At 59.5% G+C, this 15,879-nt stretch overlaps 6 protein-coding genes across 6 annotated transcripts; 3 read left to right on the top strand and 3 right to left on the bottom strand.

Moving 5' to 3' along the window:
* The first annotated feature begins 167 nt into the window (after positions 1-167).
* Positions 168-1,986, top strand: BDZ90DRAFT_231745 (putative ubiquinol-cytochrome-c reductase Rieske iron-sulfur protein). Its single transcript, XM_025505978.1, has 4 exons — positions 168-256; positions 370-569; positions 806-954; positions 1,044-1,986. Exons 1-4 carry the CDS (start codon positions 213-215, stop codon positions 1,521-1,523), a joined length of 873 nt encoding a protein of 290 aa, XP_025362580.1. The 5' UTR covers positions 168-212; the 3' UTR covers positions 1,524-1,986.
* Positions 1,987-2,933: 947 nt separating this feature from the next.
* On the top strand, positions 2,934-5,375 carry BDZ90DRAFT_274364 (hypothetical protein). The gene is made up of 4 exons (XM_025508836.1): positions 2,934-3,378; positions 3,457-3,906; positions 3,980-4,844; positions 4,926-5,375. Exons 1-4 carry the CDS (start codon positions 2,983-2,985, stop codon positions 5,159-5,161), a joined length of 1,947 nt encoding a protein of 648 aa, XP_025362579.1. The 5' UTR covers positions 2,934-2,982; the 3' UTR covers positions 5,162-5,375.
* BDZ90DRAFT_158132 (hypothetical protein) lies at positions 5,285-11,112 on the bottom strand. Its single transcript, XM_025503591.1, has one exon. The coding sequence runs from the start codon at positions 10,885-10,887 to the stop codon at positions 5,407-5,409; it is 5,481 nt and encodes a 1,826-aa protein (XP_025362578.1). The 5' UTR covers positions 10,888-11,112; the 3' UTR covers positions 5,285-5,406.
* On the bottom strand, positions 11,113-13,729 carry BDZ90DRAFT_157991 (Brix-domain-containing protein). Its single transcript, XM_025503590.1, has 6 exons — positions 13,386-13,729; positions 13,286-13,315; positions 13,074-13,211; positions 12,761-12,991; positions 12,527-12,678; positions 11,113-12,454 (listed from the first exon to the last, which is right to left on the bottom strand). The coding sequence occupies exons 1-6, from the start codon at positions 13,395-13,397 to the stop codon at positions 11,338-11,340; spliced, it is 1,680 nt and encodes a 559-aa protein (XP_025362577.1). The 5' UTR covers positions 13,398-13,729; the 3' UTR covers positions 11,113-11,337.
* Positions 13,598-14,518, top strand: BDZ90DRAFT_231741 (hypothetical protein). The gene is made up of 3 exons (XM_025505977.1): positions 13,598-13,812; positions 13,882-13,948; positions 14,014-14,518. The coding sequence occupies exons 1-3, from the start codon at positions 13,678-13,680 to the stop codon at positions 14,427-14,429; spliced, it is 618 nt and encodes a 205-aa protein (XP_025362576.1). The 5' UTR covers positions 13,598-13,677; the 3' UTR covers positions 14,430-14,518.
* On the bottom strand, positions 14,296-15,225 carry BDZ90DRAFT_158143 (hypothetical protein). Its single transcript, XM_025503592.1, has one exon. It carries the CDS (start codon positions 15,073-15,075, stop codon positions 14,545-14,547), a length of 531 nt encoding a protein of 176 aa, XP_025362575.1. The 5' UTR covers positions 15,076-15,225; the 3' UTR covers positions 14,296-14,544.
* Between the last annotated feature and the right edge of the window lie 654 nt (positions 15,226-15,879).

The following is a 15,879-nucleotide window of genomic DNA, read 5'->3' as shown; positions in this document are numbered from 1 at the left end:
GCGCGGCGTGGCACTTGATTCGCCCCTCCCGCCTTGACCCGATTGGAAAGCGACGGAGAGGCTCGACTCGAGGCAGGCGGGCGGGCGAGTGAGCCGGCATCACCAGGCCAGGACAAGGCGCCAACCAGAGCAACCTTCTTACAGATTGCTCCTCACCACCACCACCTCCTCATCTCACCTCTTCCTCCTCGACACAGACTAGACTTGCAGCCATGTCTGTCGCTCGATTTGCGCAAAGGACCTACGTCAATGCGCTGTGCGTACGCTCGAACTCGGGACCAGTCTTTGTAAAAACGTCGTAGTGGTGGCTGACTAACTTCCATCATCTCCCCACCTCACCCCTCTCTCGCCCTGGCTTTACCGCAATAGGCCCACCACAGCAGCAGCATGGAACGGCACCCCGCTCGCCCGCGGCGTCAACTTCGACGCTCGAGCTCCTGCTGACCCTCATGCTCACGAGGAAGGCTCTCACGGCCCGGCGCCCCGCGGCGATGTCCAGTCCATCCCGCGATGGTCGAACAAGACGTCCCTTCTTTCGGGGTCGCTGACCAGCCGCACAAATGTCAACTGTGAGTGCGAAAAGGATTGTTCGATGGAGTGGCGAGATGAGGGCAGAACAGCAAGGAGGGGGGTTGGCAGGCTAGTTGCAGTCATTTGGACCTGCCTCGATTGGCCTGGCATCTCTGCCAGCCCGAATGGGAGACGGAAGGATACCCAGATGGACGCAGCAGCTTCGTAGCAGCTTCGTAGCAGCTTCGTAGCAGCATCTCACACCACCCACTTTGCCCTTGCTCGCCGCTCGCAGCCCTCCCTAGCCGCTCCGAGCAGCCTCGATTCCTCAGCACCTCGGCCCGCGCTCTCCAGGCCTCGCCCAACGACAGCACTGTCCCCGACTTCAGCCACTACCGCACGGGCAACACTGACCAGAACAAGGCTGCTCACTACTTTGCCATTGTGAGCGCACAGTGCAGAGAGGGGACCTGTCCTCCGATCCTTGCGCTGACCACGATCTGCCTTTCGCTCCTTCCCTCGCTCACTCGCAGGGTTCCATGGGCCTCGTCGCGGCAGCAGGCGCCAAGGCGACCGTTACGGACTTCCTTGCCTCGATGTCAGCTTCAGCAGACGTTCTTGCCCTGGCCAAGGTCGAGGTCGAAATGAACAACATCCCCGAGGGCAAGAACCTCGTCATCAAGTGGCGCGGCAAGCCCGTCTTCGTCCGCCACCGCACGCAAGACGACATTGACGATGCTCGTTCCTCTTCCCTCGACGTCTCCAAGCTGCGCGACCCGCAGAAGGACGAGGAGAGGGTCAAGCGCCCCGAGTGGCTTGTACTGCTGGGCGTCTGCACCCACTTGGGATGCGTACCTATTGGAGAGGCGGGTGACTACAATGGGTGGTTCTGCCCTTGCCATGGATCCCACTACGACTCGAGTGGACGCGCGAGGAAGGGACCGGCGCCGTTGAACTTGGAGGTGCCGGAGTACGACTTCAACGATGACGAGGGCAAGATCATCATCGGTTAAGCAGAGATGGTACTCGGAGATGGGCGAACGTTGGTGAACGTGTTGGGTCAGCGCTGCGAGCGCTGCTTGTGTCTCTAGAAGTAGGAATATCAGACCTTCTAACGCAGTACGAAGTGCGCGCCTGACGGATTAGAGTGGGATTACATCGAGGGGGGAAGTGAACCAGCCACAGTGGCAGACTGGACGCTCGCACGGGGACGGGGGGCAATGAAGTGCATTCAACTTGCTCAAAGAGGGCATTCCATTGCACGGAGCATTTATGAGGACAATCGTAAGGGGCGAGAGACCATGCAGCTCTAGTGGCTGTTCTGAGGGGTACAGGCTGTTGCAGCTAAGCACGAGTTGGCGCTGAGCTGGTCTCTCCAGCATCAGCCTGGGTCGTTCTTGACTTGGTGCCAGACTGCGACCTTCTCGCCTTAGAAAGACAGCTGCCTTTGCCGCTGCTGAGTCTGACTGACAAGCTGTGAGCGGCGTGCTTCGAGCTGCTGCGACTGTCGGCCGTTTCCCTTCAAGGTCCAGCTGACTTCTCTCCTCTTCGCTGCCTCGACGCCCGCCCGACGGTCCTGCGCTACATCGCTCTGCAGTGGCTGTGCCACTATGCAGCGTGCTTTCTTTGGTGCCCTACCAGACTGCCAGCTTGATGACCGGGCTCACTGACCGCCGACTGATTCTACGTCGTGCTGTCTCTCCTGTCAGAGTTGGGAGTAGAGCCCCGGGAGGCAGCGGGCGGCTGCCTAGCGTGGTGGGCCAGCTAGCCAGCGATCAAGATTGCAGTCTCAGCGTCCACCATAGATGCCCACACTAGGGTCGTTCTTCATCTTGTCGGCCTCATTAGCAGCAGCAGCAGCACCAGCCCCATCGCCGCTGGCTGCAGAGGCGGTCATGTCGCTGATGCCCTTTGCCTTTCCCTTTTCGAAACCTTGGAAGAGGCCGAAGAGATAGGCCTGCAGGAGGGGAAGGGAACGATCGAGGGGCAGTGGACATGTGTGATGAGTTCTGCGATCCGGTGCAGGGAGAGAGAGCGGCAGTGTGTCACACACTCACCGACGAGGCGACACAAGTGGAGAGGAGGATCATGGATTTCGTCGTCCAAAGCTGTGGAGGCAATCGACGGCCCCTTGCGGCAGCTTGGGCTGCGGCTTGAGCTGAGCTGGCTGTAGATGAGGGTGAGGTGCGGTAAGGCTGCTGTGGTGGTGGCATATTGAGACGCTGAGATTGTGGAAGGAGAAGAGGCCGTTGAGTGGCTCGAGCGGCTCTACGACAGCATCGCTGCAGACATTCTCACGCCCGATCCGACTTTTTGTCTTCCACTCGACGAGTCCGACTCGACGCTCGTCTCTCCGCGACGCGAGACGTCGATGTCGGAAGAGGCGCGCGGCTGCGAGGCTGCGAGGCTTCGCAACACTTGAGCTCGCATTCATTTGTCACTCTTGACCACCCCCACCCCGTAGCCTCAAGCATGTCCTCTTCATCAGGAGCCTCGAGCTCCAGGCTAGACATACGTCAGGCCACGACAGTGCTCTCGACGCCCCCTTCTCTCCTCTCGCAATTCTCCTCCCCCCTCCCCACCCGCCAATACTCGAGGCAGTACGCAGCCCTCTACGACTTCCGGCTACGAAAGCTGCGTCGCTCTCGTCTGCTACAAAAGGCAAAAGAGAGATGGGAGGGGACTGACAGCGCGGCTGCTGATGCTGCTGGGGGAGTCGAAGGGAAGAAGGAGAAGAGAGTCGCAGCTGGAATCAGGAATACGCCGCGCATATTGGATGTTAAGAAGGGTGAGGTCACGTACGTTAGCGGCATTGTTTATGTGGAGATGAGATTGAAGCCGGATGTGTTAAGCGACCTATCGAGAGAGGTGAGCAAGTGTGCACTGCCAGATGATGTATTGCTGCGTACCATGTGCTGATCGTTGTGTCCTCCCTCTCGCCCGCAGCAATATCTACCTCCCCTTCCACCAGTCTCCTCCTACTCCGACGCAACTTCAGACAGCGTCTATTTAGAGGACGAATCTGGTCGACTCAAGCTTGTTGGGCCCATCTTGATGGACGTCGCGCATCGTGGTCTGTTTGTTACGGGGACAGTGGGCGCCTTCTTGGGGACAGAGAGGGAGAATGGCGAGTTCCATGTGCAGGACGTTTGTTGGCCAGGTATGCCCATGAGGGAGACGAGCAAGGCGACAGTAAAGAGAGAACAGATGGAGGAGGATAGTCAAGGGATGACCGCCGAGGTTCAGGAGAGGGAGGACGACGAGTTCGTTGTGCTCATGTCTGGCTTGGACCTTGGGGGCGCGACGGGCGATGGGGGTCAGCTAGGATTTGCCGCTCCCGAGATGCGGTTGAGTTTGTTGACTGAGTGGATTGGTGGGGAGATCGGGAATGAGGAGGTGAGTGCAACCCAGCAGAGTGAGAAGACATCATTGAGAGCTGACTGAGTACCACAATCGTCGCGCCTCGCAGCATCGTCGCAAATCCTCTCGGATAGCGGGCATCGTGGTAGCAGGCAATCTCATGGCTACTCAAAGACCAGAGCACCTGTCTTCCTCGACAACGGACTCCACCACTCCGAACGTAGACGCGCCCACCGCAGGCCCTTCCACCTCCAAGACCGGCTCCTCGTCAGCAGCCAAGACCTCGCGTCAATCCTCAAACCAAGCAGCAGCCAACCTCACCCCAACCCCAGCCGAATTGCTCCTGTCCCACCTCGTCCCGCTCTCCGCTTCACTTCCCATTGTCCTCATGCCTGGCGCAACCGACCCAGCTAGCGCGGCCTTGCCACAGCAGGCGGTCCATCGCGCCGTCCTGCGCGGGGCTGGCAAGTGGGCAGGCAAGAAGGGCGGCGATGGCAAGGGTGGGAAGGACCAAGCGAAGGAGGACAAGAAGGACCAAGCCGGCGCTACAGAAGAGGCGAATGACAAGGGAGAAGAAGCGGCAGGCGGGCTTCACCTCTACAACAATCCCTCGTGGATCCAATTTGCCTCTCCCTCCTCCTCCGTATGGTCCACTAAGATTCTCGCCACCTCAGGCCAAAACCTCGACGATATCCTCAAGTACCTCCCCTCCCCCTCTGCCCTTATCAAGGCGGCTCAGGAATCTCAAGACGATCTCAATGGCTCCGAGGAGACGAAGCCGAGTGGTAGCAGCGGTAAGAAGGAGCAGTCCACCGGCGGAGACGTGGAGATGGCCGGCCCGTCAGATTCACAGAAGGCGGGGCAGGACAAGGAAGAGGAGGAGGAAGAGGAAGAAGAAGATGACGAGCGCCTAGTCGCTGCTTGTCGACTACTCGAGTATGGACACATCGCTCCGACGGCGCCGGATACGCTTTGTGAGTCACCGCTTGCCCATCCTCTCAGACTGGCCTCTGCTTGCTGACTTCCCTCTTCAACCCTCCCCTTCCTCATCTCAGGGTGCTTCCCATTCACAGACCGAGATCCTTTCCTCCTCTCTACCCCCGAACAAATACCGGAAGTCTTCCTCATCGGCAACCAGCCGCGGTTCGCTTCTACCACTTGGAGGAGCGGTAGTGGGAGCGAGAGGGTGGAAGTGGTCCTGGTGCCCTCCTTTGCGAGGACGGGGGAGGTTGCGATGCTCAATTTGCGGACCAAGAGGGTAAGAGGTGTGAAGGTTGGGTGGGAGATGTAATACGGCGAAAGAATGGGCAGAAGGGTTGGTGGTAGTGGAGAGAGAAATGATCATTGAGCTAATAGATCGATTGGATGTGCAAGACCAGAGAGGCGAGAAGATCGGAAGCTTTTGATACGAGACGAGAAAAGGAGCAAGATACTTTCCAGCAGATACGAGAGGATCACGAGACTTGATACCGGACGACAGGCAAGGCTAGATGAAATGAGCCACGAACGCCACAGCTGGATGATGCCTTAGCCCTCTTAGAATGAAGAGCGACGCAGTCCGACCTGACTCCAAGCGCAGAAGAAGGCCGAGGACTCGGTCGAAGTGCTGGTGGACATGGACCCAAAGCCAGACTCCGAGCGTGTTTGTGGTGCTGCAGGGGGAAGGGGAGGAGGTGCCGGCTGATCTTCACTCTCCTCCTCAAGCTCAATCGCACTGCCCTCGGCGCTCGCTGTCCCCACTGCTCGGGCCGCTTTGACCGTCGTCACCGACTCATGATGCCCACTATCCGCCATGTAGTCCGACGTGCCAGGCTCGACTGCAGAGTCGTCGTAGTCGCACGTCTGCGTGCTTGTCTGTCCCTGCTCGCCGTTGGCGGTAAAGGAGGGATGATACTCATAATCGCTCGTCTGCGTGTACTGCTCGCCCAATTGTACGCGGCAGTGCCTTCGCTGAGAGGGCGACAGATCTGCCCAGACTGTTGGCCAGGGGATGGACGAATTGTCCGGGGTGCAGGGGCCATTGGTGATGGTGGCGGTGGCGCGAGGCTGACGTTCGACGCTCATGGCCATTGCCTCGTCCCATGTGGCTTGAGCGGCTGTGGCGAGGCTGCTTGTCGAGTCTGGGGCTGAGATGCCGATGGTAGGGACGCCGCGTGTGGGCGTGAGGTCGGCTTCGGCCTCATGCGCCCCCGCAGTAATGGGTACGTCTCCTACGGCCGTCTCGTGATCAGCGTCTACATCCATCATGTCATCATAATGGTCCCGGCCCCAGTCGCGGTCGTTGAACATACTCCCGCTCTCACTGCTCCCGAGCAGCCCCTCGTACTCCCCCGACCTCAGATCCCCTTCGGTAGCGATACGCACAGCCATGGGCGTCGTCGGGTCGATGAATCCGTTGACGCTACGACGTTTGCGAGCAGGGGCAGCAGATGAAGTAGGGAATCGACTCGAGCTCGGACTTGGGGCAGCTGCATCCAGCCTTCCGCTGGCATTGCTGGTACTGGCATTGCTGCTGGCCTTGCTTGAGCCGCGGAAGAAGGTGCTCCACCTCTTTCTCGGGATGGATGCGGGCGGCTCCGGTGCAAGACGATTGAGAGGCGAAGAAGGTGAAGCTGGCACGGCCATCAGCGAAGCTGCAGTGGAAGCAGTGCGCATGGACGCGTCACTTGCTGCGTGCGTGAGGGGCCGAGAGGAGCTCGGCCTGCTATTGCGCTTGCTACGGCGAGCCGCAGCGAAGAGGGAGGTTGATGACCTGAAGCGGTGAACGATCTGGCTCGCGACGCTTGATGAGAGCGAAGGAGAAGAGGGCACACCGTCATCTGACTCTTCGTCAGCGTCTGCCTCCCGGGCGGATCCGGATGCGCGGCCGTTGTGACGCTGAAGCAGCTGCTGGTCGTCGTCCTGCTCGACGTCGCGAGCAGGAGGTGAAGCCGAGCGCAAAGAAAAGAAGGTGAGGCGTTCCGAGCGCGGTAGCCTTAGCCTTGCTGATGAGAGAGGTCGCAGGCGCGAAAGCTTACGGCCACGACCACGAGCTCCGCCACCGATGCCCTGTTCTGCGCTGTCCTGCTCCTCAGCTGTGTCTGTATTCGCCTGAAGCGAGCGCAAAGCCTCAGGCGGTGGTGTGTTTCGGATGAAACTGCTCCCGAGTACGGTGTCGCCGGAAGCCTCTTGCTCCTGAATGGTAGTGGAAGAAGTGCCGCCGCTGAGAAGGTTGGCAGAGCGACGACGCAGCCTGTCCACCGTGGCGCTGAGACGTCTGGTGAGGCTGAAGCGAGTCGAAGGGGATGAGATTGGCGATGGCAGGATGAGCGGCGAAGGAGATGAGCAACCGAGAGCATCTGAAGATGCAGTGTTGGTGTCCTCGACGCGACCTTGGACACTCTCGCTGCCGCCGCGCTCAGCCAGCATCATGATAGCTGTGACGGCTTCCATCTCCTCATGCGTACAGCCGTGCCTCATGATGTCTGCTTCGAGAGTGCCAGGTGAAGTGAGCGTGTGAGCATTGCCGAGCTCTTCCTGCCACTCCGTCTCACCCTCGCCAGCCGGCAGCTCCTCCCATGGTCTCCACCAAATGAAGCTATCAGGGTCGAGGTCGAAGGTCGCATCTCCATCGCTCGACAGCACCACGTTCCGATGCTCCCTCGCACTCGCACCTTGCGAAGAGCGCCTCAGCTCCACAAGACGGTCCTGAGCGGCGCGCACAGATTCCGTGGTCCTGTAGAAGAGCCCGGGAGACGGGGTCCTCGTTGCCTGAGGGCATTGGCGACCAGAGGGCGTGCGCAGGGGTGGAAGAGGGAAGGAGGATTGCGTACCAGAGCTGATGAGGGTTGCCGTGCCGCTCGAGTCTTGGAGGTGCTCCGCAGACGAGTTGTTGTTCTGCTGCTGCCCTGCCGTAGCCGCGTCACCGTATGCGAATCCAGAGAAGAGTCGCGCATACATCGCCAAGTCGTTGTCGTCAATCTCAAGTGGCAGGGGTGGCTCTTCGCCAGCCTCTCCGTGAGAGTAGAGAGCCATGCTCGGGCTCGGGGGTGTAGTAGAGCGTGAACCTCGCTCCCACCTCGTCAGCTCGTTGACATAGCGCAAGAATGCTTGGTTTCCCTGGAGATGACTGCTCCACTCGGCGACGGTAATGGTATGGACGTCTCTGCTAATGTCGGTCGTGCCCAGAATGAGGTCGGTAACGTACGCTCGATTGATGTCGTCTGTTGCTTGAGGCTCGACGTGTGGCTCAGCGGCTTCAGGCATAACATCCTCGGGCACGAGACCATACCGCACGCTGGCCTGCGGAGCAGTGATGAACGACTCGTGCGTTGTCGAGTCACCTCCCGCATTGCCACCAGCAGCAGCGGCCGCAGCAGCAGCGAGAGCGGCTTCTGCTTCAGCGGCAACCTCCTGCATATTACCCGTCAAGGTCATCGAGGCCAGTGGAGCGAAGTCCTCAGGTGTACCCGCATTGCGGCGGAGCGGTGCGAGGAAGCCGGTGAGTTGCACTGGTGGTCCCTCGAGTGATTGCGAGCCGTCTTGATGCTGGTAGCCGTGAGCGTGACTTGGGCTCGGAGCGAGAATGGCAATCGGCTCCGATCTCGTCAGAGGGGACACCGGCGCAGAGGTCAAAGACGATGAAGAGGGAGGTGGGCCTAGCATGATGTGGGCGAAGTTGGTGTCAAACCATGACTGGAGCGACTCGCTCGTGGCATTGGCTGGCTCTGCGACAGCGAAATCTTGAGCAGCTGGTAAAGGAGCAGGAGCAACGCTGCTATCCATCTCGGCATCACGCAGAGAGTACGCAAAGGGATCTTCTCCGTGCTCATCCTCCTTCTGCGGTGTGAATCCAGCCGGGAGAGTAGGCCCGCATCCCTCGAGGGATGGCGTGATCGGGCCAGGGAAAGGAGATGCGCTGCTCCTACTCCTACTCCTGCTCATGCTCGCACTCTCCGTGCCCGTGCTCGTGCTCGTGCTCTCATCGTGCCCGATGATCCCGAAGGTGGAGATGTTGAATTGAAAAGAAGGAGTTGAGTGCATGGGACGTGCAATCTCACCGCTGCTGTTGTTGGCGAGGGCGGCTGTTGAGATGTCCTGGCTTCGCTCCACATCACCATTGCCTACAAGCTCTCGAGCGAGACTACGTCTACTCTCTGACATGAGGTGGGGCGGAAGAGCACGGCCAATGCCAGGCGAGTCGAGACTTGTGCGAGACAAATGAGCATGAGGTGGCCCTTGACGACCGGTGGGCGGAGACGTAGCCGCAGACCCGGCCGCTGAGACCCTGAGCTGAGCGATGACTTGATTCATCAGGCGTTGTGCAATAAGAAGGCGTTGCATCTGCTCCGTCTCGTCCTCTTGCTCCTCGACCGCTTCGTGGCCCTGCGAAGAATCGCGGTACTCAGCAGTGTGCATTGCCACATCCGTGTCGACGTCGGCCATGGCTGGAGGGATTGAAGAGGTCTTGTCTGCTGCCTCGAGCTCTGCACCAGCCTCTGGCTCGTAGCAGTCCATGCTTGATGACAGGGCTGCAGGAGATGGGCGGTCTGCTTCCAGCATCTCGACTTCAGCTAGCGGCGTCGGTGGTACGATGGAAATGTGGTGACGATGAGACTGCGGCGCGAGTCGAGGCGTAGCGTCTGCCGTAGCAGCGGGGTTACGCGCGAATGAAAGCGAGTTCGGAATGCCTGCGAGGATTTGGACGTCCTCGCTGCCTACGGTGCTCCCGTCTGTGCGCAGGCGTGCTCGTTGGGTCGGTTGCCTAGCGTGAGGACGCGGCGAGTCGGGAGGCAGCTCTTTTCTGGAGTGGTGTGCGCGGTCATGCGAACTTGTGGCATCAACCTGGGGCATAGCTGCAGCGGTAGCTACCTTCATCGCTGCACGCAACGCCTCCGCCTTTGCTGGCATGTCGGTGAGCGCGGCAGCCGTGGTCGTATGCCTCCTTGCCCTCAGATTAGCCTCCTGGAGCATACCACGCCTCTCCTCCTCAAAGGCATTGCGACGCTTGATCTCTTCGCGGGAGCGTGTTGACTCTGGTATGCCGTAAAGCGGGTCGAGATACATGCTGAGGTCGGCGGCACCGGTGAGCGTCTTGGGCTGCTGACGTTCGACGAGCTCACGGCTGAAGAGACGTGCACCGCCGTGATAACGAACTGTGGTAGAAGAGCTGTCATCGTTGCTCCGAGCGTCACCGGTACCATTGCCGTGGATAGGGGGCGAGACGAAAGTAGGGCAGACGGTGCCGGGTGGCATGACGCCAGAGAAGTGCGTGTCGCCAAAGATCTTGCCGAATGACGGGCCGAAGGTGCCAGCTGGCCCTGGTGGAGGGCTTGGGCGAGCAGAACGAGAAGAATATGTGGTAGTGGTAGTGGTTGTGGTAGTCTTGAGCCAAGCTGTCACGCGGCGTGAGGATCGATTGCTTCCCTCTCCGCTACCGCTATCGCTGCTGCTTGTGTGACTGCCGTTGGTCTTGGTTGACTGGCCTCGCCTTGGCTGCTCACGCACCTTGAGTCGTTCCTTGATGGTGGTGGACCCATTGCTCCCGCCAGGCGAGATGGTCTTCTTGATCTGCTCGTAGCTGTACCTGATACGTCTGCGGAAGATGTTCGGGGGCGGCGAGGAGGTAGAGGATGACGAGCCTATAGGGGTAGGAGGGCGACGTCTCTTCCTCATGATCGAGGCATCGGTGCTGGCGGTGGCGTGAGGGTGGGCGTGGGACTCTGCTGGTGTGCACGCATAAGGAGGAGTGGAGCCACGCTGCTCTGCGCTGGGATCATGGTTCTCCTTTGATGGCCACGGGATGGACGAGGTCTGAGAGGCGATGGATGAGGCTTGGGAGCTGGACCTAGTGTGTGCGTATGAGACGGCCGTGCGATGTTGATGTGGCTTTCTCCGGCCCTTGATGACGCCAGGCGTGGTCGAGAGCGTTTGAGCGGCACCATCGTGGGCGTGGATGGGCGGGACAAGTGTCGTACTGATCGATCTGGATGATGTTTGCGCGTCCGTCGCTGGCGGCAAGCGATTGCATACGATCATCGCTGAGGAGATGAAGATGGTGCAAGTGACCGCCGTGAGGAGTGGGCGTGCGCGGCTGAAGGACACGTCGAGATGCTGATGGAAGTAGATACTGTTCGACTAGAGGGTATGGGATGGTGGGAATGAGAGTAGGTAGTCGAGGTGAGATGTCTGTTTTGGTCAGGAGTAAAGGAGCGAGTCAGGCAACGAGGCTGAGTTGACTGCCTCTGGGCTGCTTGAGCAAGCGAACGAGCGTGGTCGCGGCTGCCTGTCTTCAAAGCGGGCGTCAGCATCGGATTGGCGGCAGTCAGCCGCGCTCCGCGAGCAGAGACGAGGCGAAGAGCCTGCACCGCTCCGTATCCGCGTCCACGTCCACAATTGAGCAAAGGCCATAGATGATGCTGCGATTGAACACGACCTGTGGATACCTACACGTACAAGGGGGGAAGAGCCTATCCTCCGTAAAGACCATCAACGACGGCGTCCTCCAGCTTTGCCTTTGCCGCCTTTGGGAGGCCTGGGCGGCGCAGCCGATGGTGCGACCTTGGCTCGCTTGGCTTGGCCTCGAGCAGGAGGTGCTGCATCGTCCTCATCCTCGTCTCCCTCATCGTCTTCCTCCTCATCGCCGTCGTCCATTTCATCGTCCATCGGCGCCTCATCGCTATCGCTGTACGCTTGCAGGCCGCCATTGAGCGCAATCGGTTCCAGGTCGGACTCGTCGTCGCCGTCATCGAATGACTTTTCCTCGTCCGAAAGTTCCTCCTCATCGTCGTCCTCGTCGAGTTCTCCGGCGTCATCGTCTTCATCGAAGAGGTCTGCCTCGTCATCGTCGTCTTCCCCGACGGCTGACTTGCTTCCAGGCCCGAAGCGATCCTCGTACTCGAATTCATCTTCCTCCTCCTCCTCACCGGCGTCAGCATCGTCGTCGAGACCGAGTGCTTCGTCGTCGTCGTTCTCCTCTTCTACGTCCTCCTCGTCATCTGCAGCCTCAGCCTTGGCCGCACCCTTCCTCTCTTCCTTCTCGGCCTTCTTCCTTTGCACATTGGCCTCTTGCTCCTTCCTTCTCTCGTCCTTGAGCTTCGCCTTAGCAGCCGTAGACGACTTGAGCTCAGCGGCTTCCTTGGCCGTCTTCTTGACTCTGTCGTGGTACAGCGTCTCTCCGCCTGCCATGCCCTCCTCAATCTTGATCAACTTGAGCTCCATCCTCGGCCCAATCTCTCTCAGCCTGACGGCGCGCTGCTTATTGGCGTCATTGCCCCTGCCGACGTAGCGCTGGAAGAGCTCGACTGCATTGTTGGGATCATTCATGTCCTCGACCTCGGACTCGGCCTCAGAGGCGTCCGTATCGCTCGCTGCGCCTGTTGAACCGGCACGAGTAGTTCGGCCAAGGACGTACTCGCTGATGTCGCCTACGTTTCCCAAATTCGGGATACCTTTGCCCCCTTTGCGCTTGGCGGGGGCCCCAGCAGACGATGGACCAGCAGCGCTGTTGCTGCCGCCAGGCTTCGTCGTACCTTCTACTACGCGACGCACTGAGCGCGAGACGCCCACTGGGCGGACGGAGATGAGAAAGTGGCGCCATTCGATGCTGCGAGAGCGAGACAGAGAGGGAGAGAATGTTAGAAGGAGCAGAGGAGGCGAGATCCGGGCATACACTCACGTCTCGGTCTGAGCGTTGTAGGAGAGGAGCACGACACGACGTGCCTGCGAGAGGTGCATCGTCTGTACTTGGATAGGCGGGAAGAGGTTCTGAAAGACGGTTACCAATAGCTTCAAGTGACGAGCTTCTCCCCCAAAGTTATTGAGGACGAGCTGAAAGCGGGCCAACGACGATAGCGGCAACAGCGTAAGCACGAGATCTCTGGTCTATCCTTAGGAGGACGAGCTTGCTTACCAAGGGCTGTGTATTGTACTCTCCACCCGGCGCTCTTGGCCTCCTCTGACTGTGGATGATATCATTGGTCAAGGCGAATTTGTTGACTCTGAACGTGCAAGTGGGCCCACGGGGACACCTAGCGATACGCAGATTGACGCCAGCGTCCGTCTGATTGAAGACCATCAAGTGAGAGACGCCTAGTGGGCCAGCCATGGCCACAAAATCGCGAAGCTTGTTTGATTTGCGCTCCTGGAAGCGCGGTAGTGATAAGGATGAGGTGGTCAGAGAGCTGACGAGAGGAGGAGACGTGCTCAGCGACCGATTGGCTCACCTTCAATCGACTGGCCGTATTTGGCTCCATTGTCTTTCGAACGTCGGCGACAAGGCCGCCAACACTACGTCCTACCTTGCCGCTGCGAATGACAAAGGATTTGGGCGCATTGCTCGATGAGCCCGAGGAATTGTTGGGCTGCGAAATGAGGGAGGGGCGACGGTGAAATCAGCTACGCTCGAAGTGGACGAACAAGACAGCCTGGTACTCACGCCCTTGAGATGCGTGCGTGTCTTTCTTCTCTGCGGTTGCGAAAGAGGGCAGAGATGGTCAGCAGCCTGTCAGAAGACCTGTATTAGTAGCGCCACGTACCCTCTTTGCCATCTTGACTGCTTGATTGATGCTATCCAGAACGCGAGAAGCGCACGCAGCTGCATCCCGAGTCCTCGAAGTCGAAATTCTGCCTAGCCTCTGGCCGCCTTTCCGTCCTGCCGATGCCTCCGTTCCGATGATCCTGGCCCTTCCTCCACCCGGCTCCCCGCTCCCCGCCTCTGACCAATTGAATCAAGGGACGCCGAGTCGCCTTGGAACGTTGAGAAATTGGTGTTGCTCTAGCCCCGCTCCTTCTTCTCATCATCATCAAACCCGCCATCCATCCGCCATCATGTCACCCGTTCCCACTTCAGAGAACAATGCCAATCCACTGCCGGAAATGCCCGCTGGAGATCCTATGCAGGCACAACAGCCGCCGGCGAGCGTCTCTCAGCTGCCCAATGAGGCGTTGCAGCTTGCCGCAAAGGTGAGAGGTGGATGTGTATGGCATGCCCCTGCGAGCCCTCGTTGCTGATGCTCAGGCCTTTTCGCACAGCTCTTCGACCTGGCTAGACAAGGCGACGAGACCCTAATCCAATACATGGAGGCTGGCATTCCGCCAAGTGAGCTCGGCCATCGCCTCCTCATTTCAGCTCTTCGCTCACGCTTGCTCCTTTCTCACGCCCAGACTTCACCAATAACCGCGGCGACACGCTCCTGATGCTCGCCGCTTATCATGGTCATACCGCTCTCGTCCGCCGCATGCTTTCCCTCCCCACACCGCCTGATACCAATCAGCTCAATGGGCGTGGCCAGTCCATTCTGGCAGGCGTCCTCTTCAAGGGGCACGACGAGCTTATTCCCATCCTCTTGGAAGCTGGAGCAGACCCGCTGGCAGGACAGCCGAATGCAGAGGACTCGGCCAAGATGTTCAACAAGTGGAACGAGGAGCTCAAGGGAATGTTTGAGGGGGCGAGAGGGAGGGGAATAGGCGCAAGAGATGCGCCGCCTCCGGTCGAGGATAGAGAGGAAGTGAGGAGAGTGCCAGGTGGGACGGCGCCTACGAATGCGGCAGGTGGACAAGGCGGGGCGCCGGCAGCATGATCTGTGCGCTTTGCCTTCGCACAATACAACGATTGTAATATACGGATACTCGTGTGGTCATGCTATGTTATTCGCGCTAAGACTACATTGATTTCTTCTGTTTGTTCTCCGTTACTCAAGCATTGGTGGGAGCGTCCCTGAGGATCTCACCATCCTGTTCAGCGCCGGTCCTGGACGGCACACCCTGGTGCTGACCCACCCGGTTCAAGAGGTCGCTGGGGTTGGCAGCACCAGTGCTCTGAACATCGTCACGGTTCCTGTTGGGCGCATTGTCCGCAGTCGCATTGCTGTTCCTCGCAATGTTCAAGAGGTCAGGCTGACCGCTCTGCATCTCCGAGTTACGCTCCTGCTGGGCACCTTGGCGCTCCTGCATTGAGGGGGCGGAGATGCCCTGGTCCTGTCCGTTGAGCTGGCCAGCACCAAGGTCGGCCGCAGTGTTGCGGGTGGAGTTGGCGGGGGGGAGCTTGTCACCCTCCGCGAGGGCTTGGAGGCGCTCACGACGGGCGTCAGCCTCACCACCGATCTCGTTGCCCAGGGCTGAAGCGCCGTCTGGAAGGCGCATCGAGTCCTTGTTAGGGCCGGAGGACCCAGCGGGCTGCATCTTTGAGTGACGGTCGCCCATTGCCTCGGGCTGTACGGCGGGCATGGGAGGAGGCGGTGGGGTCAGCTGGGCCGTTCGTGGGACGCGACGGTGACGTGATACTTACGACAGTGTTAGGGGTAGCCTCAGAGAGAGTCATGTTAGAATGAGTTGTGCTGTTGAAGGGCGATGTGTATGTGTCTTCTGAGTGAAAGGAAGAAAGGATCCTCGAAGCTCGTGGTGCGGCGTCTTGTATCGCTCCTGACCTGCTCCACATCGACGCGAAGAGTAGGCTGCCTAAGCCAGGCGCACACTGCGAGCAGGACCCTGAAATCTTTGCCTTCCCGATTTCGCCTGCGATACTGAATGACGTTAACTCGCACCAAGGCCGAGGCGAGGGCGAAGGCGAGAGAAAAGATGAATAGAGCTCGAGCGCAAGCACCCTGGCCATGTGACAGAGCCTACATCATGCTTGACGTCAAGGTGCGAGGGGGGAGAAGCTCGACGCCATCGCGATTCATCCAGCCACGAGATGGCTGGACCCTGATGAGAGGCAGCGGATGGCTGCTGCTGAGAACAAGACCACGCGACACGCTCTCGACATTCAAGTTTACCTGCCTTCTCCTGACGGGCGTGCAAATGCTCGCGTGGTCTCAGCTTCGTTGTGGCTACGATCATCAGCCCAGAACGGCCGAAGCAGTCCGATAGCTCTTCGCACGCAGCTTGGTACACTAGCTTCCATCGTCACGTCTCGTCTCGTCTCGTCTCGTCAATCGGGTGCCTGAGGTGCCTGGGCGTGCTTTCCCTCGATTCTACCACCGCCTGCCAAGCAAGCATTGCATATGCCCGAGAAGTCTCCTCAACGGCCCG

The sequence above is a fragment of the Jaminaea rosea genome (genome assembly GCF_003144245.1).
Source record: "Jaminaea rosea strain MCA 5214 unplaced genomic scaffold BDZ90scaffold_5, whole genome shotgun sequence".
Taxonomy (NCBI): Eukaryota; Fungi; Basidiomycota; class Exobasidiomycetes; order Microstromatales; genus Jaminaea; species Jaminaea rosea.
Note: the sequence above shows the minus strand (reverse complement) of the source record. Positions and strands in the feature narration are given on the sequence as shown.

Bases quoted from the DNA above. Each gene is read 5' to 3' on its own strand.
- BDZ90DRAFT_231745 (XM_025505978.1), top strand. From the start codon at position 213: ATGTCTGTCGCTCGATTTGCGCAAAGGACCTACGTCAATGCGCT. The intron at 257-369 runs GTGCGTACGCTC...TTACCGCAATAG, and splicing joins AGGACCTACGTCAATGCGCT to GCCCACCACAGCAGCAGCAT. The intron at 570-805 runs GTGAGTGCGAAA...CGCCGCTCGCAG, and splicing joins CAGCCGCACAAATGTCAACT to CCCTCCCTAGCCGCTCCGAG.
- BDZ90DRAFT_274364 (XM_025508836.1), top strand. From the start codon at position 2,983: ATGTCCTCTTCATCAGGAGCCTCGAGCTCCAGGCTAGACATACGTCAG. The intron at 3,379-3,456 runs GTGAGCAAGTGT...TCTCGCCCGCAG, and splicing joins TAAGCGACCTATCGAGAGAG to CAATATCTACCTCCCCTTCC. The intron at 3,907-3,979 runs GTGAGTGCAACC...CGCGCCTCGCAG, and splicing joins GGGAGATCGGGAATGAGGAG to CATCGTCGCAAATCCTCTCG.
- BDZ90DRAFT_158132 (XM_025503591.1), bottom strand. From the start codon at position 10,887: ATGATCGTATGCAATCGCTTGCCGCCAGCGACGGACGCGCAAACATCA.
- BDZ90DRAFT_157991 (XM_025503590.1), bottom strand. The intron at 12,992-13,073 runs GTGAGCCAATCG...CCGCGCTTCCAG, and splicing joins ATACGGCCAGTCGATTGAAG to GAGCGCAAATCAAACAAGCT. The intron at 12,679-12,760 runs GTAAGCAAGCTC...GCCCGCTTTCAG, and splicing joins AGTACAATACACAGCCCTTG to CTCGTCCTCAATAACTTTGG.
- BDZ90DRAFT_231741 (XM_025505977.1), top strand. From the start codon at position 13,678: ATGTCACCCGTTCCCACTTCAGAGAACAATGCCAATCCACTGCCGGAA. The intron at 13,813-13,881 runs GTGAGAGGTGGA...CTTTTCGCACAG, and splicing joins CGTTGCAGCTTGCCGCAAAG to CTCTTCGACCTGGCTAGACA. The intron at 13,949-14,013 runs GTGAGCTCGGCC...TCTCACGCCCAG, and splicing joins GGAGGCTGGCATTCCGCCAA to ACTTCACCAATAACCGCGGC.
- BDZ90DRAFT_158143 (XM_025503592.1), bottom strand. From the start codon at position 15,075: ATGCCCGCCGTACAGCCCGAGGCAATGGGCGACCGTCACTCAAAGATG.